The sequence below is a fragment of the Chiloscyllium plagiosum genome, chromosome 6 (genome assembly GCF_004010195.1).
Source record: "Chiloscyllium plagiosum isolate BGI_BamShark_2017 chromosome 6, ASM401019v2, whole genome shotgun sequence".
NCBI classification, from domain to species: Eukaryota; Metazoa; Chordata; class Chondrichthyes; order Orectolobiformes; family Hemiscylliidae; genus Chiloscyllium; species Chiloscyllium plagiosum.
This window is the reverse complement of record NC_057715.1, coordinates 64,962,613-64,988,120: the sequence shown is the minus strand read 5'-3', so window position 1 is coordinate 64,988,120 and position 25,508 is coordinate 64,962,613. Positions and strand designations below refer to the sequence as shown.

The following is a 25,508-nucleotide window of genomic DNA, read 5'->3' as shown; positions in this document are numbered from 1 at the left end:
TCATAGCTCCTTGAAAGTGGAGTCGCAGGTAGATAGGATAATGAAGGAAGCGTTTGGTATGCTTTCCTTCATTGGTCAGAGGATTGAATACAGGAGTTGGGAGGTCATGTAGTGGTTGTACAGGACATTAGTTAGGCCACTGTTGGAATATTGCGTGCAATTCTGGTCTCCTTCCTATTGGAAAGATGTTGTGAAATTTGAAAGGGTTCAGAAAAGATTTACAAGGATGTTGCCAGGGTTGGAGGATTTGAGCTATAGGGAGATATTGAATAGGCTAGGACTGTTTTCCCTGGAGCATTGAAGGATGACGGGTGACCTTATAGAGGTTTACAAAATCATGAGGGGCATGGATAGGGTAAATGGGCAAGGTCTTCCCTGGGGTGGGGGAGTCCAGAACTAGAGGGCATAGGTTTAGGGTGAGAGGGGAAAGATATTAAAGAGACCTAAGGGGCAACTTTCTCATGCAGACGGTGGTACGTGTATGGAATGAGCTGCCAGCGCAAGTGGTAGAGGCTGGTACAATTGCAACATTTAAAAGGCATCTGGATGGGTATATGAATAGGAAGGGTTTGGAGGGATATGGGCTGAGTGTTGGCAGGTGGGACTAGATTGGATTGGGATATCCGGTTGGCACGGAGTTGGACCGAAGGGTCTGTTTCTGTGCTGTACATCTCTATGACTCTGGAAGCATTCTGTGTCCACTTTAGAGTCATTTTTCTTTGCATCATCCTTTTGGTCCTCTATTTTGAATGCCAGAGTTTAATGTTGCTGTTTGATTGTTTTTTAAATCAGACTAAATGACAAGAAACACAATAAAGACCATTTTCTCACACATGTTATGTACTTCCTTGTGCCAGCCCAAACAGGGACTTTCCACATGCGAAAATGGGAATATGTCCATTGTAAGTCGAAGCAGTGTACTTGTCCCAGTTCTGTTTCAGTGTATTCTCAGCACAGCTATAAAGGTATGCTTCCTTGTTGAAAAAAAATATAGGTTTGAACATTTTTAGTGTAACTGGCACTTATTGCCCACTCCTAACTGCCTTTCAGAAGTTCATGATAAGCTGCCTTCTGAACCACCACAGTCAATTCTGACAACCTGAGGAGAGTTAGGGATGGAGATGCTCGGAGTTTGACTCAGCAATAGTGACAGAAGAAATACAAGCCTTTATGTTTTTTTGTTGTGAATTTTTTGAGGAGATTTCAGGAACGATTTAAAATGGCAGAGAGGACCCAGACTTGGAAGTCGTACCACCAAGTCAGACAGTTCCTAGTAATGGGAAGGGGGCAGTCAGAACAGACAAATGCAAGAAACCCAAACTCAGCAGGGCTATTTCACGGCAGTGTGGAGTTGAACCAGAACTAACATTTGCTGTAGTAGAGATCTTATCTCATTATGTGCATGTTACTATCTTTTACAGCAGAAATCAATGCTCATAAATGGCAGATATAGGCTGTAGAACAACCAAGCTTGATATGCTAATTTTTTTAAATTAAAAGATAATCTGCCTGAGTCTGATTTGTAAAGAAATCTGTGCTTTTGGTTTCAATAGCTGTACGTTTATATAACTCTTTGAATAAGATTGTAGTATTATTGCTACATGAGGGCTTTCCACACAAACCAACTATCACAATGGGTTCAGAGTTTGACTAACAGCTTTAAGGGTTATTAAAAAGTTAGCAATCTTTTGTGCGGGTTATGAATCCAAATGCTTAGGTTTTTTTAAGCAGATTAAGTACTTCAGGGGATCGAAATGCATTGAAGGAGATTTTCTAATGAAAAGTTAGTTTTAAAAAAATATACAGATGTCTGTAATAAATATGTAGAGCTTTATTGTATTTCAGCATAGCTCCTGAGATCTGCCACATTAGATTCTGGGTGACTTAACATGACGGACATGTGGTGGGACAGGGGTGGTGCACAGGATACAAGTAAGAGAGGTGTTTTATTATTCTTTATTACTTCATGACTCGCGTGTGTCACCAAGACAGCATATTGTTAACTATCCTTGAGGTGAATGACTTGAAGGGCCATTTCAGAGGGTCATCAAGAGTCAACTACATCACTACAACTAGGTTTAGAGTCATACGGAGATCAGGTCAGACAAGGATGATAGATTTCCTGTCCTGTAAGGCATTAGTAAACCAAGAGCACATTTATGATAATCAAAGAGAGTTTCACTGAAACAACTGAAATGAATCATTGATTCAATTCCTTAATTAAATTCAAGTTCTACCAGCTGCCGTGGTCAGATTTGAACCTACGTCCCCATAGCTGTTCCAGTGACATCACCACAATGCCATGATGTGGGGCTGTGAATCAATGTGAGGACTGAGGCCTATAGGACCAAGTATTTAACAAAATAACTTAGGCAATGTCCCCAAGAACTGAGGCAGCCTTTTTAAAGCAATCTGCCTCATCATGTGGCAGATTTTGTGGCCACCACCAATCTGCAGCCAGGAATGACGAGCCTGACCCCAACCTGCTCTCCCCTCCCTGGGACAGTGCTCCTGCTGAGATTTTCTAGCTCTGAGGAGCTGCCTCAAGAGCAGAAACCCAGGCCTTAGTTCAAAAGCAGGACTGTATGCAGTTTGGAGGAGACCTTGTGAGCAGCGACATTCCCCGTCACCTCTTCTTGATGAGAGACATCCAATTTGCAAGGTTTTGTTGGAAGAGTGTTAGTGCATCTTGTAGACTGGCACACACTGCGAGCATCATTCAATGGTGGTGGAGGGAGTGAAAAGTTAAAGAGGGTGATCAAGCAGGTTGCTAACTCCCAGAAGGATGAGCTGCACTCATCCAGGCAAGTGGTGAGTAATCCAGCTCACTCTTGACTCGTGCCGAAATTGCTTTAGGTGATGCAGCACCTTACATCAGTAAACTAGAAAATATTAAGCATAAAGGTACTACATTATAGTTTCTTTACCTTGTACCAAGTTAGTTCAAATCCATCTGAGGTTATATAATTGCTGATCTCTGGACAAGCAAGTCTTCTAGAAATCCTCGAAAATGAAGTCCTCGCGTAGGAAAATCTATTCTGGAAGCACGATGCACTGGTAGAGTTAGTGACTGTTAATGAAACAGCTATTTTGACACAAGATGTTTGATACCTGCAAGTAAAGTGAATGAAGTGTTAGAATGGTTTTAATACCTGAAATTATTAACATTTTGGTGGGTTGTTTATACTAAAAACAAAGGCAAAGTTGCTAAAGTCTCAGAGGACCATAGGACTACTCCCTCATTAGACAACAAGACTGGTGGTGAATTAACCAGAGGGTTACCATGCCTCAGGTGAGGGGTGAGGTCAAGAACATGGGACTTTATTGGTAATCTCAGCCAGTACAGAAATTAACCCCACGTTGTCACCATTAATCTGCATTGCAAACCAGCCATGAAGCCAACTGAGCTAACCAGCCCCTTTTCAACACAAAATATTTTACTTGAATTGCTAAAGGAGAAAGTATATAAAACATGCACTTATTTTTCAACAATACGTTCCGGAAAGAAGTGATAAAACACAATCGTATTTCACAGCAGTTGAAGGGCTCTAATTCTAAGCATCAACCTTGCACGATAGCGAGGATCACAGTACCTTTGCCTGGAAACAGGACCCAAGTAATGATTTTGCGCCTGCCTGGCATTTCCAGGCGGGAGCTGGAGATTTTGTAACATCTCGCTGTCCACTGTTGCATAAGATAGATCACTGAGAGACTCCATTCAACAGACAGCAGACCAGATTTCACTCTTCCTTACCAGAAGCAAGCAAGGGTGCATGATTCCAGGTCTCTACATGGGGAAACTCACTGCATACACATCACGTTGCAACATCATAGGACAAGTTTTCCAGTTAATGAAACAAAAAGGGACTTCCATTGTTCGTTCATGGATGCAGCACGGCTGGTTAAGCAAGTATTTATTGCTCATCCCTGATTGCCCTTGATGAGGTGAACTGTTGGAGTCTTTGCAGCATGAGGACACACTCAGTGCCTTTAGAGAGGGAGTTCTAGGATTTAAACCCAGCAAACAATTAATCAGTGATATTGTGCCAGGTTAGGATTGTGTGTTTGGGTTTGCACGGTGACTCAGTGGTTAGCACTGCTGCCTCACAGCATCAGGGACCCGGATACTCTGAAAGTCGATGTGGACATGTTGGGCTGAAGGACCGGTCCCCACACTGTAGAGGTTCCCATAGATCAACAGCCATACGGAACAGGCATACAGAAGCCGACCCTTCAGTCCCTCTCGATCATGCTGACCAAGTTTCCCAAACTAAACTCGGCCCACTTACCTGCATTTGGCCCATATCCCTCTAAACCTCTCCTATCCTTGTACGTGTCCAAGTATCTTTTAAATGTTGTAACTGTACCTTCATCTACCCCTTCCTCTGGCAATTAATTCCACGTACAAACTACCCTATGTAGAACAGGTGCCCCTCAGGTCCCTTTTAAATTCTTCTCCTTTCACTTTCAAAACTAGGGGGCATAATTTTAACTCACCCACTTTACTATTCACCTTATCGATGCCCCACATCATGGCGTATAAACCTTTATAAGGCAATCCCTCAACTTCTTATGCGCCAGAGTCACCTCATAATACAACCCCTTCCACAATCCACCCCCATCCCAACAATTTCCTGGTAAATCTTATAAATCCTCTCCAATTTAATAATATTCTTCCTATAGCATGACGACCAGAACTATACACAGTACTCCAGAAGTGCCCTCACCAATGTCATTTACAACTTCAACATGGCATCCCAACTCTTATACTCAATGGTCTGAGCAATGAAGGCAAGCGTGCTAAACACCTTCTTAACAACCTTGTCTACCTATGACCCAACTTTCAAAGAATTATGTACCTGAACCCCAAGTCTCTCTGTTCAACATACTACCCAGGGCCCTGCCATTAACTGTGTAAGTTCTGCTCTTGTTTGTTTTACCAAAATGCAATATCTTGTATTTATTCAAATTAAACTCCAACTGCCACTCCTCAATCCATTGGTCCAATTAATCAAGATCCCTTTGCAATCTTAGATTACCTTCTTCAATATTAATTATACCACCAAGTTTGGGGTCATCCACAAACTTACTAACAATGCCTCCTAAATTCTCATCCAAGTCATTCATATAAATAACAAACAAGTGAACACAACACCAATCCCTATGGTGCACCACTGGACACAGGTCTCCAGTCAGAAAAACAACTCTCCACCATCACCCTCTGTCTCCTAACATCAAGCTAAATTTGTATCTATTGATGTGCTCTCCCTGAATCCCATGTGACCAAATTTTACTAATCACACTACATGTGCAATCTTGTCAAAGGCTTTACTGAAGTCCATATAAATAATGTCTACCACTCTGCCCTCAGTCTTTTTAGTTACGTCCTCAAAAGAATCTGCCCTCACCTATCTAGGAGGTGAAGGTTGTGGAATTGGAAGGTGCTTGTAAGAAGCCTTGTTGAGTTTCTGCAGTATACTTTGTACACGATATGTCAATCGTAGAAGTAGTGAACATTCGAGGCAGTGGCAATCATGCAGCTTGCTTTGTCCTGGATGGTGTCAAGCTTCCTCAGTCTTTTTGGAGATGTATTCATCTAGGCAAATGCAGAGTATTCGATCTCACTCATAGAGTCATAGAGATGTACAGCATGGAAAAAGATCCTTCGGTCCAACTTGTCCATGCAGACCAGATATCCCAACCCAATCTAGTCCCACCTGCCAGCACCCGGCCCATATTCCTCCAAACCCATCCTATTCGTATACACATCCAAATGCCTCTTAAATGCTGCAATTGTACCAGCCTCCACCACTTCCTATGGCAGCTCATTCCATACATATACCACCCTCTGCATGAAAAAGTTGCCCCTTAGGTCTCTTTTATATCTTTCCCCTCTCACCCTAAATCTATGCCCTCTAGTTCTGGACTCCCCGACCCCAGGGAAAATACTTTGTCTATTTATCCTATCCATGCCCCTCATAATTTTGTAAATCTCTATAAGGTCACCCCTCAACCTCCGAAGCTCCAAGGAAAACAGCCCCAGCCTGTTCAGCCTCTCCCTGTAGCTCAAATCCTCCAACCCTGGCAACATCCTTGTAAATCTTTTCTGAACCCTTTCAAGTTTCACAACATCTTTCCATTAGGAAGGAGACCAGAATTGCACACAATATTCCAACAGTGGCCTAACCAATGTCCTGTACAGCTGCAACATGACCTCCCAACTCCTGTACTCAATACTCTGACCAATAAAGGAAAGCATACCAAACGCCTTCTTCACTATCCTATCTACCTGCGACTCCACTTTCAAGGAGCTATGAACCTGCACTTCAAGGTCTCTTTGTTCAGCAACACTCCCTAGGACCTTACCATTAAGTGTATAAGTCCTGCTAAGATTTGCTTTCCCAAAATGCAGCACCTCACTTTTATCTGAATTAAACTCCTTCTGCCACTTCTCAGCCTATTGGCCCATCTGTCCAGATCCTTTTGTAATCTGAGATAGTCCTCTTCGCTGTCCACTGCACCTCCAATTTTGGTGTCTTCTGCAAACTTAACTGTACCTCTTATCCTCGCATCCAAATCTTTTAAGTAAATGACAAAAAGTAGAGGATCCAGCACCTATCCTTGTGGCACTCCACTGGTCACAGGCCTCCAGTCTGAAAAACAACCCTCCACCACCACCCTCTGTCTTCTACCTTTGAGCCAGTTCTGTATCCAAATGGCTAGTTCTCTGTATTCCATGAGATCTAACCTTGCTAATCAGTCTCCCATGACTTCTGACTATATCTTGTTGATAGTGGATAGACATTGGGAAGATAAAAGGAGAGTTACTGCAGAATTCAGAGTCTCTGGCCTCCTTTTCTGGCCACAGTACTCACCTGGCCAATTGGGTTCATTTTCTACTCAGTGGTAACTCCCAGGACGTTGGCAGTGGGACATTCACCAATGGTAATGCTACTGATCATCAAGGGGAGATGATTAGATTCTCTATTAGAGATGGTCACTTGACCTATGCAAATGTCACTTGCCACTTATCAGACCCGAGCCTGAATTTTGTCTAGGTCTTGATGCATATGGACACGAACTGCAAGTATATGTGGGACTTCGTATGTTGCTGAACGTGGTGCAATCATGTGTGAACATCCCAACTTCTGAGCTAATGATGAATGCCATTAATGAAACAGTGGTAGATCACTGTGCCTAGAATTATCCTCAGTAATGCCTGAGAGCTCTTGTGGTACTGTGGTAGTGCCCCTACTCTCAACCAGGAGGGCCTAGTTCAAGCCCCATTTGTTCTTGAGGCGTGTAATAACATCTCTGAACAGGATGATCAGAATATTTCTCTGGGATGCGTGCTAGCTTTTGTGTTGGAGTGGCAGTGTCCCTAGCTCAGAGCCAGGAAGCCTGGGTTCAAATCCAAACTGTTCCAGTGGTGTGCATGATACCGCTGTACAGATTGATTAAAAAAACGTCCTCAGGACCTCCTGCAGAGATGTAAGGCATGACTCCAACCAGGAGAAAGTGAGGACTGGAGATCAGAGTCAATGAGTGTGGTGCTGGAAAAGCACAGCAGATCAGGCAGCATCCGAGAAGCAGGAGAATTGACATTTCGAGCATAAACCTTACATCAGGAATGAGTTCCAACCAGCAGAGAGTTTTCCCCCCAATTTACAGTGATTCCAGTTTTGCTAGAACTCCGTTATGTCATACTCAGTCAAATGCTGCGTTGATGTCTCAAGTATTACTCTTACTTATGGAGTTTGGCTCTTTTGTTCACATTTGGACCAAGGCTGCACTAAACGTAGGGTTGTAGAATCACAGAATCCCTATCATCATGTTAAGAGAGGCCATTCAATGCATTGAATCTGCATTACCCTTCCCTAGCTCCGTAACCTCACATTTCCTATTGCTAATCTGCCTAACCGGCACATCCTTGGACACTATGGACAATTTAGCACAGCCAATCCACCTAACCTACATGAAGTGATACAGCATGGAAATAAATCTTTCAGTTCAACTAGTCCATATTGAACATAATCCCAAACGAAACAAGTCTGCGCCTGGCCCATTTCAAAACCAAACCTTTCCTATTCACATATTTATCCAAATGTCTTTTAAACTTTGAATTGTACCCACATCCACCACTTTCTCAGGAAGTTCATTCCAATAGTGAAGCACCTTCTATGTAAAAAATTTGCCCCCCCGTGTCTTTTTTTTTAATCTCTCTCCTCTCACCTAGTCTTGAAATCCCCCATCCTAGGAAAAAGACAACTACCATCTACACCTCTCATTATTTTATAAACTTCTCGCCTCTCAACCTCCTATGCTCCAGTGAAAAATGTCCCAGTCTTTCTTTATAACTCAAACTTCCCATACCTGGCAACATCCTGGTAAATCTCTTCTGAACCCTTGCCAGCTTGACTGAGAGGGGAAACTGGAGCCCAGGATAGAAATCCATGCAAACTCCACACAGATAGTCATCCAATGCTGGAATTTGAACCCAGATCCCAGGTGCTGTGAGGCAACAGTGGGGAGCTAATAGCCTCGTGGTATTACGACTGAACTGTAATCCAAGGACCCAAGTAAGGTTCAGAGTACTTGGGATTAAATCCCACCATGATAGATGGTGGAATTTTAATTTAATAAAAACCTGGAATTAAGAGTCTGATGATGACCATGAAACCATTGTTGATTATTGGAAAAATCCATCTGGTTCATTAATGCCCTATAGGGAGAAAAACTGCAATCTTTATCTGGTTTGGCCTAAATGTGACTCTAGCAATGTGGCTGACTCTTAGCCCTCTGGGCAACTAGGGATGAACCATAAATGCTGTCCTAACCAGTGATGCTCTCATCCTGTGAATGAATAAAAAAAAATGCTAACCACTGAGCCATCATGCCACCCAACAGCTAAGAATATTGGCAGAACCCATCATGAGCATCTCTAAGTATTCCTTTGCACATTCCTTTGCAAATGCCACTTGTCATTGACCCTTTCCATCATTTTGGCTCTGCTCCAGAGTAGACTGATAGGGGCAGCACGGTGGCTAGCACTGCTGCCTCACAGTGCCAGAGACCCGGGTTCAATTCCCGCCTCAGGCATCGGTCTGTGTGGAGTTTGCACATTCTCCCCCGTGTCTGCGTGGGTTTCCTCCCACAGTCCAAAAATGTGTCGGTTAGGTGAATTGGTCATGCTAAATTGCCCGTAGTGTTAGGTGAAGGGGTAATGTAGGGGAAGGGGTCTGGGTGGGTTGCTCTTCGGAGGGTCAGTGTGGACTTGTTGGGCCGAAGGGCCTGTCTCCACACTAAGTAATCTAAACAACTATTCCTACCTGACCAATTACTGCCCTAGATTTATGTCCAGGATATAACTAGTAATTTTTCACATTATCAGTTAGTTAGATTTTTTTTCCAGGAAAAAGATAGACACAGCTCCTAGGGCTAAAAAGATTAAGGAACATGGGGCAGAGCAGGATTAGGTACTGAGCTCAATGATCAACCATGACATAATGAATGGTGAAGCAGACTTGAGGGGTTGAATGGCCTGTGCCTGCTCCTAAGTTTCTTTGCCAGAGTTGTAGCTGTACTGGAACCATCTCACTATTGCCAAACTTTTGACAGGACCCATAGCCTTAGCAGCATCCAATGTCTTGAGCCATTTCTTGATATCCCATGGTATGAATTGAAATGGCTGAAGCCTGGCATCTATGATGCTGGGGATCCCCATAGAAGCTGAGATGGATCATCCATTCCACACTTGTGGTTGAAAATGGATGCGAATGTCCTTAATATTGATGTGCTGGATTCTCCTATCATTGGGGATGGAGGTAGTTGTTGTGCCTCCACCTCTGGTTTGTTGCTTAATTGTCTATCACCATTCACGACGGCTGAGCTGAGATCTCATTCGTTGGTTGAGAGATTACTTAGCTTTATCTACAGTATGCGCTTCTCCCATTTGGCATACAAGTCACCCTGTGTTATAGCTTCATCAGATTGTCATCTCAACTTTACCTAGGCCTGGTGCAGCTCCGAGCATATCCTCCTGCAACCTCTGTTGAACCAAGGTGATCATGCAGGTTGATGGAGTGGGAAACATGCTGAGTCATGAGGGTACAGATTGTGGTTGAATTTAATTCTACTGCTGCTGATGGACCACACTGCCTGTGGATGCTCAGTTTTGAATTTCTAAATCAAGTTGAAGTCTGTCCCATTTAGTGTGTGATGACTGAGGTGGCCTCAATTTGAAAATTAGACTTTAGCTCCACAACCTGCAGTTGGTTACTCCTACTCATGCTGTCATAGATGCCTCCACAACAGGCACACTGGTAAGGACAGGGTCAAGTAGGTTTTTTCCCTCTAGTTAGTTTCCTCACCACCTGCTGCTGACCCAGTGGAGCAGCTATGTCATTTCAGATTAAGCCAACTTGGTCAGTTGTGGAGTTACCAAACCAGTGTTCCTGTTGGACATTGAAATGCTCCATTCTGCATTCTACTCGTCAGCTTCAGTGCTATCTCCAAGTGGTTGCCAACATGGAGGAGCACTGATTCATCAACAGATGGTGGCAGTAACTAGGTAATCAGCAGGAGGCTTCCTTATCCTTGCTAGACTTGATGCCATGAGACTTCATGAGGTCCAGAGTCAACATTGAGGACTTCAAGGCAACTCCTCCACAAGTGTATACCAGATCTGCTTTCAAACCAGACCAAGTAAGGTTGGCAGATTTTGGTTCCTAAAAGGATGTTAGTGAACCAGAAAAACCAATAGATGACAGCAATTACATGTTCACTTTTAGGCCCAGCTTTTAATTCCAGGTTTTAAAGCATTCAAATTTCACCATCTACCACGGTGAGAATCAAACACTTGCCACCAAAACATTAGTCTAGGTTGGTGGTTTACTATTGCTGTTACATTATCTTCCACTCTATGTTCAGCTGGTATGTAACCATAGCCAGTGACTAATGCAGTTCAATGCTCAGTATCCTGGCAACAGCCTGGATGGCAGCAGATAATGCTGCAATTGCATTTGAATCAACATGACAAACCTGAAAGCGGCTACAGAGCAGCTAGGACTACCTGCTGAAAATGTAGTGGAGGGTTTCAGTGCAAAACACGCATGGGTATGGCATAACGAATGCCAGAAAAAAATGGGAGTCAATGGGAATCAGAAGAAAAACCTTCCAATGGTGGGAGTCAATCCTGGCACATCGGAAAATGGTTGTGACTGTTGCAGACTGATCAACTTATCCTCAGGACATCTCTGCAGGAGTTCGTCAGGATAGTGTCCTAGGCACAACCACCTTCGGCAGTTTCAACAATTACCTTCCCTCCATCATAAGGTCAGATGTGGGGATATTCTCCAACAATTACAAAGTCCAGCACTATTCACGATTTCTCTGATACTGAGGCAGTATGTGTCCAATTGCAGGAAGACTGAACGATATCCAGTCCTGGGCTGATAAGTGGTAAGTAATAGTCATGCTACACAAGTGTCAGGCAATGACCGTTTCCAACAAAAGAGATTCCAAAGATATCTTGACATTCAAAGGCATTTCCATTGCTAAATCCCCCACTATCAATATCCTGGAGGTTACCCTTGACCAGAAAAGGAAATCGACTGACTGCATAAATACAATTGTTACAAAAGCAGGCTAGATGCTCACAATTGTACGTCAAGTAACTCATGTCCCAAAGTCTTCTCACCTCAGGACTGTGATGGAATACTCTCCACAGCTTAGGTGAGTGCAGCTTCAACAACACAAGATGCTTGACACCATTTGGAGAATGCAGTCTGCTGATTAGCACCACATCTAATGCCTTTCATTTTCACTCTCTCCACCACCAATGCACAGTGGAAGCAGTGTGTGCTATCTACAAGATGCACAGTAGAAATTCACCAAAGATCTTTAGTCAGCACCTTCCAAACCCACGAATATTTCCATCTAGCATATCAAGGGCTGCAGATACATGGGAACAGCACCGCCTGCAAGTTCCCCTCTACTTCACTCAGCATGCTGACTTAGAACTATATCAGCATGTCAAAATACAAACTCCCCACCGGAACAGATGAAACAATACCATCTGGGTGACAATGGTTCAAGATGGCAGTTAACCAGGTTAGGAGTAGGACATAATTGCTGCCCTACAACAATACCACATCCCATGAATGAATCAAATAGAAAACTTGCCATAAACAATGCGACTAAGCAGATTGCTGGAATGCTGGAAGATTAGTTTCACTATACTTGCAGGTATGTTACAGTACTTGGCAGAGTAGATGTCAAGGCTTGTGGTCGTCTGTTCCACACTGCACAATCATACCATCATAAGGACAGTATCTTCAGTATAAGCTCTACAGTGTGTACATGGCCACAAAGACAAGTTAGAAAAACTTTTCTCTCACACAAAACATTTTAAGCCAAAAGTGTAAGGTAAATACTGTCTTTAGTTTACAAGAGCACTAAATCACTTCTGAGCACTCCCTTGCTGCTCTTACCTGCCTTAGTGCTCCTTCACAATGCTATCCGAGTGGCTGGCAACTAGAGATGGTCTTAGAGGATAAGCCAGAGAAAAGAATTGGCCAAGGAGGCACAGCTGTACTATCGCAGCACATAAAAGAGAATGATGGAAGCTTACCTCACAACACAGACATAGGAGCCATTGTCTTCCAACGATACTGGGAGGAACCAAAGCAAACCATCCTCTACATGTATCCTTTCCTTTCTGTCTGCTGTAATTACTTCAAATGTTTTGTTATTGTACCACATCACACTGTAGTTCTGTGGTGTAGTCTCGGATATATCCAATTCCAATTCAGGGCAGTTAATGACAACTCCTTCTGTTTCCAGAACAAACTGGCGATTTAAATCAATACCCTTGTCTAAGCATGGTTCTACAAACAAAAATAAAGATGGTGCAACAAGAGTCAAATGTACTGGAAAACAGACGTATTATTTATTGTAAGACATAGTAACTGCTTAATCACTTTTTGTATTCATCTAAAAACAAAAAGAAAATAATCTCCAAGTCAGTAAAGCTCTGAAAAAAGGTGAAAGTAAACGGATACAAACTGCATGGATTGCAAAACTACATGTAGTTCTAATGAGGAGGGAGAACTGTACACTTACAATTCCCATTGGCAAAATTCTGATGGAATTTTCCCCAGCAATTTATGGCAGTTAGAGATTCATTTCAGCATTGTGCCATCAAATGTTGGCCACTAACTTTCTTGAAGTTTCTCTTCATTGTAAATGTAAGAAAAATCAACTGAAATTAATTTACTAAAAGAAGGCAAGAAACCGGAAAGGGTTCAGAAAAGAGTTACATGGATGTTGCCAGGGTTGGAGGATTTGAGCTATAGGGAGAGGCTGCATAGGCCGGGGTTATTTTCCTTGGAGCATTGGAGGCTGAGGGGTGACCTTATAGAGGTTTATAAAATCATAGGATAAATAGTCAAAGTCTTTTCCCTGGGGTGGGGGAGTCCAGAACTAGAGGGCATAGATTTGGGGTGAGAAGAAAAAGATATAAAAGGGACCTATAGGGCAACTTTTTGATGCCAGAGGAACAGGTGGAAGCTGTTACAATTGCAGCATTTAAAAGGCATCTGGATGACTACAAGAATAGGAACGGTTGAGAGGGATATGGGCCAAGTGCTGTCAACTGGGACTAGATTGGGTTGTGATACCTGGTTGGCATGGACGAGTTGGACTGAAGGGTCTGTTTCCATGCTGTACATCTCTATGTACCTGACAAACACATCCATTTTCTGAAGTTCTTATAATAAAATGGAAGCTTTCCTATACAACAGTTTTGATACAAAGAGAGGCAGACAGCAAGGCATACAAAGATAGATTTAAACTTCAAACATGATGGATCCACTTGGCACTTCTGACTGAAGATAACTGCACATGCTTCAGCCTCATCTTTCGTACTGGAATGCTGTGCTCCCCAATTGTTGAGGATGGTGATATTTGTGAAGCCTCTACCTCCTGGTAGTTGTTTAATTGTGCACCACCATTCATGATTAGATGTAGCAGAGCTGCAAACTTAGATATGATCTGTTGTTTGTGGGTTTGCTTAGCTGTCATTCAAATGCTGCTTCTACTAGGTGGCATCCAAGTAGTCCTGTGTTGTAGCTTCACCAGGATGACATCTCAGTTTTAGATGTGACTGATCTGTACCTGTAATGCTCTCCTACACTCTTCATTGAACAAGGGTGGTTTTCCCAGCTTGATGGTAGAGTTGGGAATATGCTGGGCCATGAGGTTACAGATTAAAATTGAAAGAAATGCTACTGCTAGCTGCAGGAATATCTAGTCTTGAGTTCTTGGGTGTATTTCAAATCTATTTAGCATTTTGGCAGTGCCACATCAAACAACAGCGGATATCCTCAAAGTGAATATCAGTTTTTGACTCTAAGTACAGGACTCCAACTCTACAATCATCCCTCGCAATGATACAGAGATCAACAGATGCATCTACAACAAGCAGATTGGTAAGTCTATCCCTCTTTTTGGCTCTCTCATCATCTGCCACAGACTCAATCTCTAAGTTATGTCATTTGGGAATTGACCAGTTTGATCAGCAGCGGTATTGCCAAATCATTCCTGATGGTAAACTTTGAAATTCACTACATGTGTGATGTGACAAAATGTTCAAACAGCAACTTAGTTGAATGGGTGAGTGGGGAGAAAGAGAGAAGGGTGTGGCACTAGATATTGCATGGATGCCATTGCGACAATCCAACAACAGTGATCAGACTGGAAGCCATGCACAACAGGGACATTTGCTAGCTCAAATAAAAGTACAATACTGAAGATGTTAGAAATCAGCAACAAAATGCGTAAAATGTTTGAAACAGTATATAAATAGCCCAATAAGGAAAAGAGCTATACTAGGCCATGTATTTGGGAATAAGCCTGGCCAGATGATTGAAGTTTTCAGGAGGGAACATTTTGGGAAAATGATCATAATTCTCTAAGTTTTAAGACAGTTATGAACAAGGATAAGACTGGTCCTTCACTGCAAGTGCTAAATTAGGGGAAGGCTATTTACAACATTACTAGGCAAGAACTGGAGAAATTAGATTAGGGCAACCATCTGACATGTGGAGTTTTTTTAAAGGCCAGCTGATCAGAATTCAGGCCCTGTTCCTGTGAGGACAAAAGAAGGATGGCAAAATTTGGAAATCCTAGATGACTAGAGCTATTGAAAGTTTAATCAAAAAGAAAAAGGAAGCATATGTAAAGTCTAGGAAACGGAAGCCAGGCAAGGCCCTTGAGGAATATAAACGAAGCAGGAAATAAGACAAACAAGGAATTAGGAGACAAGAAGGGGCCATGAAATGTCCTTGACGAGTAGGATTAATGAGAATCCCAGGGTATTTTATATGTACATAAAGAACAAGAGGGTAACTATGGGAAGGGTACGTCCACTCAGGCAAAGGAGGGAATTTATAAGTGGAGCCAAAGAAAGTGGATAAAGTCCTTAAAGAGTACTTCGCTTCAGTATTCACCAAGGAGAAAGACATGGATGCTGGTAAGATTAAACAGTGGTACGTTGGACATTCTGGGGCATGTTGGCAATAAGGAGCTGGTGATGTTAGGTGTTTTGCAAAACATTAAGGTAGATAAATCCCCCGGTCCTGATGTGATCTATCCCAGGATACTGTGGGAGGTAAATTTCAGGGTAGCATGATCCCATTTTCATGATCACCAGTGATGGTAATACTGTACCACCGGTTGAATAGCCGAGCATTGTTCTCAGATTTTAAAGGAACTCTTCAGCGCCTCCATTAGCCACAATGGTTTGTTCCACATTCCCACCAAATACATCCATGGTTATCAGAAACATTGCAGTCTCCCATGACTAGTGATTGAAATTTGAAGTTGGCCCACCAAGCTAACAAACACACCAGCACTTACCGAGAGGCACTCCGATTGCTAACTCCTTCAGACCTTGAACTGAAAACTACATTGTGGGATCCAGGGCTGACATTTAGGAAATCAATTTTCAAATCGTGCCTGCGCCTAAAACTGCCCAAAACTGCTCATGGAGCTAATACTGTTAAGTTTGGATCTCAAGCATGCAAGAGTTCTCTCATCAAAAAGCCAACATGTTCAACAATGGAGCATATCTTAAATACCGAAGAATCAGCTCAAAACATGAGCTCAGATTATGATGAACATTCAATCTAATGCTTCAAAGACATCAATGCTACAAACTAAACAACTAAAATTTGATTCAAAACATCAGGCAGGATTTCATGGATCCCCTTGAAAATCCAAAAGCATACTATGAATAAAACAGCATAACAAAATTTAATTTGAACTTCTGCAGATGTTTTTCTCAATTAACAGAAATGGATAGAACTCAGAGACAAGGAACATCACATTTATTCCATTAGACAAATTGTCTTCTTTTATGCTTTCAGATCAGTAATACAGAAGAAAGGACATGTCGAGATGTGAAAATAAATCTTAAGGCCTGGTAATTTATGTACTTGCATCTAAAGATGAATGATGAAAGCTGCTGCATTGCACAAAACTAAATTAGTTTCCTATTTTGCTAGTCTGATCGACATGATTCTAGTCCCACGCTTAATGCCTTTTGAAGTGGCCGAGCAAGCTATTCAGTGGGGAGTAATTATTAATGAAAGTCTACATCAGTTTCTCTGGGTATTTAAAATAAATTAAACTTTGCCAGAAATGTTCGCATCCCAACAATAAATTTGAAAAGATAATTCCTTGTGATCCAAATATAATCTAATGAGCATAGATACGTGGAATATGTAGTCTTGGTGAAATAACAAAACATTCATTATATGTAGAATTGGAATTCGTGCCTACATTATGTCTGCGGCTGATTAATATTATTCAGGCCCACAAAACTTTGGTTATTTTCAACATGCCACTGTTGAAATCCTTGGAAATGAAAACCAGGTGATTTCTGCAACCAGCAGTCCATTGGCAATGTCCGTTTTGGAACTGGGCAGAGTTGAAAATCTACTTCAAAGTCTTATACAGAAACAGACAATACAACTTGCTCACAAATCCGCAAGAAAGTAAGTCTGAATCCATCCACAAAACGTTATGCAAAACCGATAACCACATTTCTTGAAATAGCATGTTTTAAATATTTAAATAATACAAAGCTGACATTCTTCAACAATGTGTTTTGATTTGATTTATTTATTTACTGTCTCATATATTTTGTTACAAAATACAATGAAAAGTGTAGCAAAGTGTCGCCACTCTCCAGCACCATCTTAAAACACAGAAAAACAAACCAAAATATAGAATGTAATGGCAGAACAATAAAGATATAAAGAAACATGATGTCAGAGCAACAACTTAGACCTACACTTTTTTTTAATACAAGTGGAGTTTGCAAACTACACTTTGAGCTCTTGTGATTGAACCAACATAGCCAAGGGACTCAAATCTCCAATTATCAGAATATTATCTAAACTTTCATAATTAAATTTACATTAAAATAAATTGCAAATTTTTTGCTCAAATGTTCAGTTTATGAGTTGTGCACCATAGCTACTATATGACCAAAATTATCAAACTTGGAACAGACAACTTGCTTTGGTCTGAAATCAATCAATCAATCTAAAGAAAACTTCTTAATATGATGTGCAAGTAAATTTGTGTTGAACATGTTGCAAAGATTCAGGAATCCATTGCTTTAACTTATACATTTTGTCTAACTGTGAATGATAGCTTTTGATTTCTTATATTCTACACTGAATTAAGTGAGTAAGAGGGGTAGATCTGAGGCAACATACTCCCATCTCCTCTATGTTTTAATGTTAATCCATACAGTGACAGTGTAATGATTGGGACTAGGTTGACCTTGTTAACTCGCACATTTTTGATCACTCAACATTGCCCTTTGTCAGAAGGGTACTGCTTGTCACTGACCGCTCCGGTGTTTCCTTCCTTCCTGGTGGTGGAATATAAATAAAGATTTATGCACATTTTGTTCTTCATTGTGTCCTGCATCTGTACAAATAATACATGGGGGGGAAAAGAAGATGGAAAAAAAAAAAATATATATATATATATATATGAGAATCTCCTCATTGTTGACTGACTGTGAACTGGTTGGCCAGACTCAGTATACTGTGCACTGGTAAATAAAGGGTCAGCCTTGGAAATGGTCACAAAGACAAGAAGTAGCTTTCAGGGAAACGAAAAAGCAGCTATCATCATTTTAGGCATTGGCTCACTATGATCCCGAAGCAAAAGGTTGTGCTGACATTTAATGCCTCCCCTTTCAGTATCAGGGCAGCATTGGCTCACCAGTGGAACAACGGAGAGGAATGCCTGATAGCACACGCTTCCTGGACTTTGGCTGATGCTAAACTCAGTATGCCCAGACAGAGAAGGTAGGTTTGGGGGGCAGTTTTGGTATGAGGAGGTTCCACCAATACTGTTACAGACAGCAATTTGTCATAGTTACAGATCACAAACCCCTGCTGGGGTTACTGAAGGAAGACAAAGCAGTGCCACTCATAGCTCCCAGTAGAATTCACTTTGGTGCCCCTATTCTTCGTGTGTACAAGTTAGAACGCCATCCCGAAAGCCAAGTACCTAATACCAATACCTTGAGCTACCTCCCACTGACAGATACTCCATTGGTGGTGCTTTCCCTGGAAAAATCCATTTTGGTTGTAAACTTTCTAGACACCCTTTCAATCACCCCAGACAGTATCTGACCATGAGCACAAAAAGATCCTATCCTAGCAAAACGGAAGCAGCTGGTGATAACAAGCGAAATAGAGGGGCCATCGCAACCCAGATTAAAGGCTTTTCGGACCCAGCGATACCAGATCACCATAGAGGGCAGCATACTACTGTGTACAACAAAGGTAATTGTCCCAAGTAAAGGTCACTGCCAGATACTGGCTGAACTCCACCAGGGTAATCTAGAGGTTTCTAAGATGAAGATGCTGGCAAGAAGTTATGTCTGGTGGCCAGGACTGGATGCCAACACAATTGCATTGGTGAGACGGTGCCTAGAGTGCCAACAAGGACAAATATTGCCACCAGCAACACTCCCCAGTTCACGGGAATGGCCAGGTAAATCCTAGACTCGGTTGCACATCGACTACATCAATCCTTTCACGAGCTCAATGGTCCTGGTCAAGTGGTTGGATGTGTATAAGATTCATTCAACAAACTCAGGGATGATGACTGAGAAGCTACAAGCATCGCTCACGATGCACAGACTCCTGGAAGTATTGGTCAAAGGCAATGGAACGTCATTTGGCATTTGGTCCAAAAGTCAAAAGGCATTCAGCACAAAGACAGTTCCATACCATCCGTCATCCAATAGTCTAGTGGAAAGAGCAGTCCAAACATTAAAGGAGCAGCAGCCTGCAGCACCAATTGAGACCAAATTGTCCTGGTTCCTGTTCGACTATAGAACCACTCCGCACACAACTACAGGGATAATTCTGGTTAGTTCCAATGGAGTTGCTGTTGGGGAGAAGACTTTGCATCAGGTTAAAAATGATATTTCCAGACCTGGGGTGTGTGTGTGGGGAGGACGGATGAAACAGCAGCTGGAATACCTCCTCTGAGCAAGTCAGACAATTTAATTCAGGGGATGAAAATTTGTGCTGGAACCATGGAAATGGCCCTTTAGGGGTACAAGGCAAGATTTGATGAGAGGTCAGGTTCCATGTCTTACAAAGTTCAGGTAAGTCTAGAACAAACATGTGGATCATCTGAAAGCTGTTACCTCAGAAACAGGGCAGAAGCAAAATGTACCTGGCCTCTCAGAACAGCCCACTGGCCCAACAGAAACCACAGGTGCTCCCCTCCATCCAGTGTCAAGGAAACCAGGTTGACCTCATTAACTATGAAATTCTTGATTGGGGTCAATAACCTGGGTCAATCGGGAAAGCTTTGGCTGTGCAGCGTTAGTGTCCCTGCCCCTGGACTGGGAGGTCTGGATTCAGAGGTGTGCAATAACATCTCTGAATGGTTGATTAGGAAAATAGGTTAATAAAAACAAAAAATATAGAATCTGATTAGAATCCCCCTCAGTTATGGACTAACACCGAGCTGGCTGGCCACAGTCAGTGTACTGTACACTAGTAAATAAAGGGTGACATGCTGATAGGACCCGGCCGCTGTGCAGTTATTTCAGACAGCTAAATATCTGTATCTGCCTGCTGACTTCCATGCATAGTAGCTTGATTTTTTGTGCAGAAACTTGTGCATCCAGCCTATTAAGTGAAACAACTTGTGAACTGCCTTCAGAGTACCATCCAACTTGCTGCACAGTTATGTATATGTATAATTTAGAGGAAATTTTGATCAGACGTTACCTCATACATGGATCTGCATTAGGAATACCAGTCCAAATTTGATCATATTAAGACAGTTAAACAAGGCGTGTTATTGTTATAAGTTGCAAATTTTAAAAATAGAGCATCAATTGAAATTTGCTATATTCATGTGCTGGTAGTTGAAATGTAATAAATCTCAATATATTTTATTCACTGAGTCACACAATCTAACTAAATGTTATTTCCTCCACATTCCAAAGGAAAAGATAGGAAAACACACATGAATTCCATGAAGACTATGCTGTAACTTCAGTTCAATCCTGATAGAAACCACAAAACTGGGCACTTTGCATATACAAACACAAACTCACTTCCTGAATCAAACAGAGGAAGAACGCTGACTGAGATTTTTTAAAAAACCAGCAAAGTCCAGAATCATAAATCATTTTTTGTGAACTTTATAACCATCCCACGACTATACTCTGGGTCACTGTTTAAAGATTCAGCACTAAGATTACAAATTACACTATTTCTTTTAAATTACACAATGGAAAATCTTATCTTTCAATTAACATCTCAGATATAAAAGACTGTAGGTGTACAAACCTTTCTTCTAGATATAGACAATGACTAATCCACTCACTGTAACTTGACTGTGACAGGAAAGTTTAGACCTAGATATTTCTGTGATTACTCTCTACAACATTGAAATTAAACAGAATAATATTTTAATAGATTTCTTACAACATTTTACTTACTTTCAGTGAGACTGAATTGTTGAGGTAGGGCTGAGACCAATGCAAAGAATCCAAAGAAGGTAACAAAAAATGAATGAGCCATTTTCCTGCAATTATAAGACAAAATGAATAGAAACGTGCATCAATTAAAAATGTGCAGATACTCATCAAACATACATCAACTTCCCACAGCTCCCCTACAATGTCACTGAGGTTTGGTTCAATTACAAGTTTTCAAATGGCCCCTGAATCTTTTTGATGCAATGACAGGCTTACAAACACTTCTAAAAATTTGATTGCTTCCCAACAAAACAGAAAACTAACTACAGCATTCCCAATCTATTTAACAAAAAATTTCTTTCTATTTTAAAAAAATCATTTTGTTATTTGAAATGATGTTATTCACAGTGGCTTTTTCCACTAACACCAATATTGGCCTAAATGCAAACTGTATGTGTACAGAAGGAAAGCAGCAATGTCAACAAAATATGAGGTTGAAGTGTGAAAGTGAATCTCAACAATCTCTAAAATGTTGATGTCAGGGAAACAAATTAACTTTATACAAAATAAATCCCCAGGACCTGGTTAGGCATACACTAGATTTCTGTGGGAAGCTAGGTAAGTGATGGCTGGGCCCCTTGCTGAGGTATTTGGATCACCAATAGTCACAGGTGAGGTGCCAGAACACTGGAGGATGGCTAACGTGGTGCCACTATTTAAGAAAGGTGGTTAGGAAAAGCCAGGGAACTATTAACCAGTGAGCCTGATATCAGTGGTGGGCAAGTTGTTGAAGAGGATCCTGAGGGACAGGAGTTCCATGTATTTGGATAGGTAAGGACAGTGATTAGGAATAGTCAACGTGGGAAATCATGTCTCAGCAATTTGATTGAGATTTTTGAAGAAGCAACCAAGAGGATTGAAGAGGGCAGAGTGGTGGAAGTGATCTATTGGACTTCAATAAAGTGTTCAACAAGGTTCTTCAAGCACTGTTTAGCAAGGTTAGCTCACATGGAATACAGGGAGAACTAGCTCTTTGGATACAGAACTGGCTCGAAGGTAGAAGACAGAGGGTGATGAAGGAGGGTTGCTTTTCAGACTGGGAGCCTGTGACCAGTGGACTGCCAGAAGAGTCCACTGCTTTTCATCATTTATATATATATATATATGATTTAGATGTGAATGTGGTTTGCAGATGACACCAATATTGGAGTGTAGTGGACAGTGAAGAAGGTTACCTCAGAGTACAACGGCATCCTGATCAGATGAATCAATGAGCCGAGGAGTGTAGATAGAGTTTAATTTGGATAAATGTGAGGTGCTGCATTTTGGAAAGGCAAATCAGGGCAGGACTTATACACTTTATGTTCAGGTCCTGGAAAATGTTGCTGAACAAAGAGACCTTGGAGTGCAGGTTCAGAGTTCCTTGAAAGTGGAGTTGCAGGTAGATGGGATACTGAAGGTGGTATTTGGTATGCTTTCCTTTATTGGTCAGAGCATGGAGTACATGAGTTGGGAGGTCATGTTGTGGCTGTACAGGACATTGGTTCGGCCACTTTTGGAATATTTTGCATAATTCTGGTCTCTCTCCTATAGGAAAGATGTTGTAAAACCTGGAAGGGTTTAGAAAAGATTTGCAAGAATGTTGCCTGGTTTGAAGGGTTTGAGCTATAGCAAGACGCTGAATAGGCTGGGGCTAATTTTCCCTGGAGCAGCAGAGGCTGAGGGGTGACCCTATAGACATTTATAAAATCATGAGGGGCACAGATAGAGTAAATCAACAAGGTCTTTTCCCTGGGGTGGGGGAGTCCAGAACTGGACAGCATAGGGTGAGAGGGGAAAGATTTAAAAGGGACCTAAGGCGAAACTTTTTCACGCAAAGGGTGGAATGTATATGGAAGAAGTTGCCACATGAAGTGGTGGAGACTGGTAAAATTACAACATTTAAAAAGCATCTGGATGGGTAAATGAATGGAAGGGTTTAGAGGAATATGGGCCAAGTGCTGGCAAATGGGACTAGATTAGGTTGGGACATATGGTCTGCCTGGACGAGTTGAATCAAAGGGTCCGCTTCCGTACTGTATATCTCTATGACTCTAATTGCTAAAATACAATATACATAGCACACCAGGCTATAAATTTACATTTCAGGTCACTTGAGTAATTTTCCTAGATTTTGCTAACTTAAGTTTATCTCTGTCCAGTTATGCGTTATGTTTACCAATATACAGAGATATGTGTATAATGTTGATACAAGTGGGTGAGAGCAGGACTAAGGAATAGAGTCAACTCAGTGAGCTTGAATTCCACCAGAGTTGTTGCATGTTGTACTCTTTCCCACCCATTCCCCTAGTACTGTAACTCACCAGTTACAATCTTCAGTACAATAAGCTGAAAAGATAGGAGTGAGTACAGAAGGTATTATGCAGTAATGTACCCGTTAATCATTACAATTGAACACAAGCCAGGATGCATTTGTAATCCAATATACTCTCCAGACCAAATACAGCAGTGGTCCTATGGGTCAGACAAGCTGGAACATCTTGGAATAGACAACCTTGCCACTGCTGCCATATTTAAAATGCATGTGCACACCTGGATAGATGCCTGCAGTCCAGAGCTGCGCTGCACAGTTTATGATATTTGCTCTGGACATGGCAGAGAAGACAAAATTGCTGCCATGCTTTGTGTACAGCAACCTGGAGGTCCTGCTGGATGGTGCACTTCCTGCAGACTCCCGGACAGTAAACATTCTTGAAAACTCTTACACCCGGAAAGGAACTACTTAACGCTGCATTGCTAAACATCAGCCAACAGACAACGCCGTACAATCTGATGGGAATAAGAATACCATTCTGAACTTACAATCTTTATCTTACTGTGGAACTATTATGCAATTTCTACTTGACAGGGAAGTGAAAACATCCCTACACCCAAGACTGAGAGACGCCTTGACTGCAAACAAGAAAAAGATCGAAGTTGCCCAAGGGTGACATGCAGACAACGAAGTACTCAAACTAAACTAATGATAACAATGTTCAAGTATAACACCCAATTGATGACAGAATGCAATGGAAATAACTGCCATTTTCCCAGTGCTGAGATGATATCAAGCGCAAACACCGAATGGCATGACAATGCAATGAAACACATGACAAATCAGACCAAAACCAAACCACAGGTACCAAAATAACCATATTACTAGATAACATGACCTAAGACACAACTTGAACATAACAGCCAACTGACAAACACCATCATAATATATAGCAATATCAAACCAAGTTCAACGCAACTAAGGCACAGTGTACAAGTTAACTGCCAGTATATTCTAGAGAATTATAAACTAATTTTTTTGTTTGATAATATGTTCAAAACTGGTTTTTGATGTTTTGGAAAGAGATTTACTACTGTAAGGATAAATATTTAAATATAAAGAAGAGGGTTGTTGTGATATTCCTTTAAGGGATATATCCAAAATGGCTGTCCATCACTATCACCACAAGACAAGATGTGATGTATAATCCCATGTATTCTACAGGCAGAACTAAGCAGCAATCCTACAGGCCAGACATGTCTACTATTTACCAGCACACCTAGGTAGCCTTGTTTTCAAATACATAACCCAAATTATCGTTTTACCAATCCTTGCAAGTAAATTTGCAACAAACAGGAAAATACAAACCTTTATTGAACATATGAGAAATAAATTGTTAAGGAACAACTCAAATGTAGAATTCTGTAGAAATTCAATCAAAGAAACTTCTCAAAACAAGCACAATTTACACCTAGATCATCAGCTGCACTCAAAGCAGAACCTCTGCCCTAATGCATGTTGCTCTTTATTAAAAAAGCCACACTTACTGGTAATTTTTAATCATCAGTGCCTAGATGGAAATGTAGCAGGTGGGGGAGACAATGATCTGGAAAACAAAATCTAAATCAACCAAGTTTTCAACCATGAATGCTATCCTGAATGCTATCCAAAAAAAATTTTGAATAATTTGAAATAGGCAAGATCTGGCAGTTTCTGGGTTGTCACGAAACAAGGACAAGTGAACAAGCATCAAGAGAGTTCATGAGCCACATTTACCACGGATTGGTAATCTCACACAAACTGGCACTCTACTGCTTCTTTATGAAACAAGAGAATTCCGTATACCTGACAGCATTTCTTCAGAAAGCAGAGCTGCACATGTCCCTCATATTGTGGAGCAGTCAAGGGAAGGCAAATCACATCCTCTTTTTCAAAACAATCAGTTTTCCACAAATACAGACAACCAGTTTGACAGCTCTTATGAAAAAGTAAATTACTAAATTATGATTAGGATGCTAGAAGGGTAGCATGAGAGGTGGATAGGGGTTAAAGCATCAAGAGGGTGATTGATAGGATGCAAGGTGACAAGGGGACAGTGACGGTGGATTTCGAGGGGCAGGGGAGGTCAGGTCCAACAGTGCGGCAGGAGTTTCTGTA

General features: G+C 41.5%; 1 protein-coding gene across 4 annotated transcripts in view; it reads right to left on the bottom strand.

The window, feature by feature from the left end:
• The window catches only part of LOC122550650 (interleukin-1 receptor type 1-like), a 64,987-nt gene that overhangs the window by 24,126 nt on the left and 15,353 nt on the right, over positions 1-25,508 (bottom strand). For all 4 annotated transcript variants that reach the window (XM_043691728.1, XM_043691723.1, XM_043691725.1 and 1 more), the window contains 3 exons: positions 21,059-21,144; positions 12,632-12,887; positions 2,928-3,111 (listed from right to left, as the gene is read on the bottom strand). In XM_043691728.1, the coding sequence (XP_043547663.1) occupies positions 2,928-3,111; positions 12,632-12,887; positions 21,059-21,140 (522 nt within the window). In that variant the 5' untranslated portion in view covers positions 21,141-21,144. The remainder of the gene's footprint in view (positions 1-2,927; positions 3,112-12,631; positions 12,888-21,058; positions 21,145-25,508) is intronic.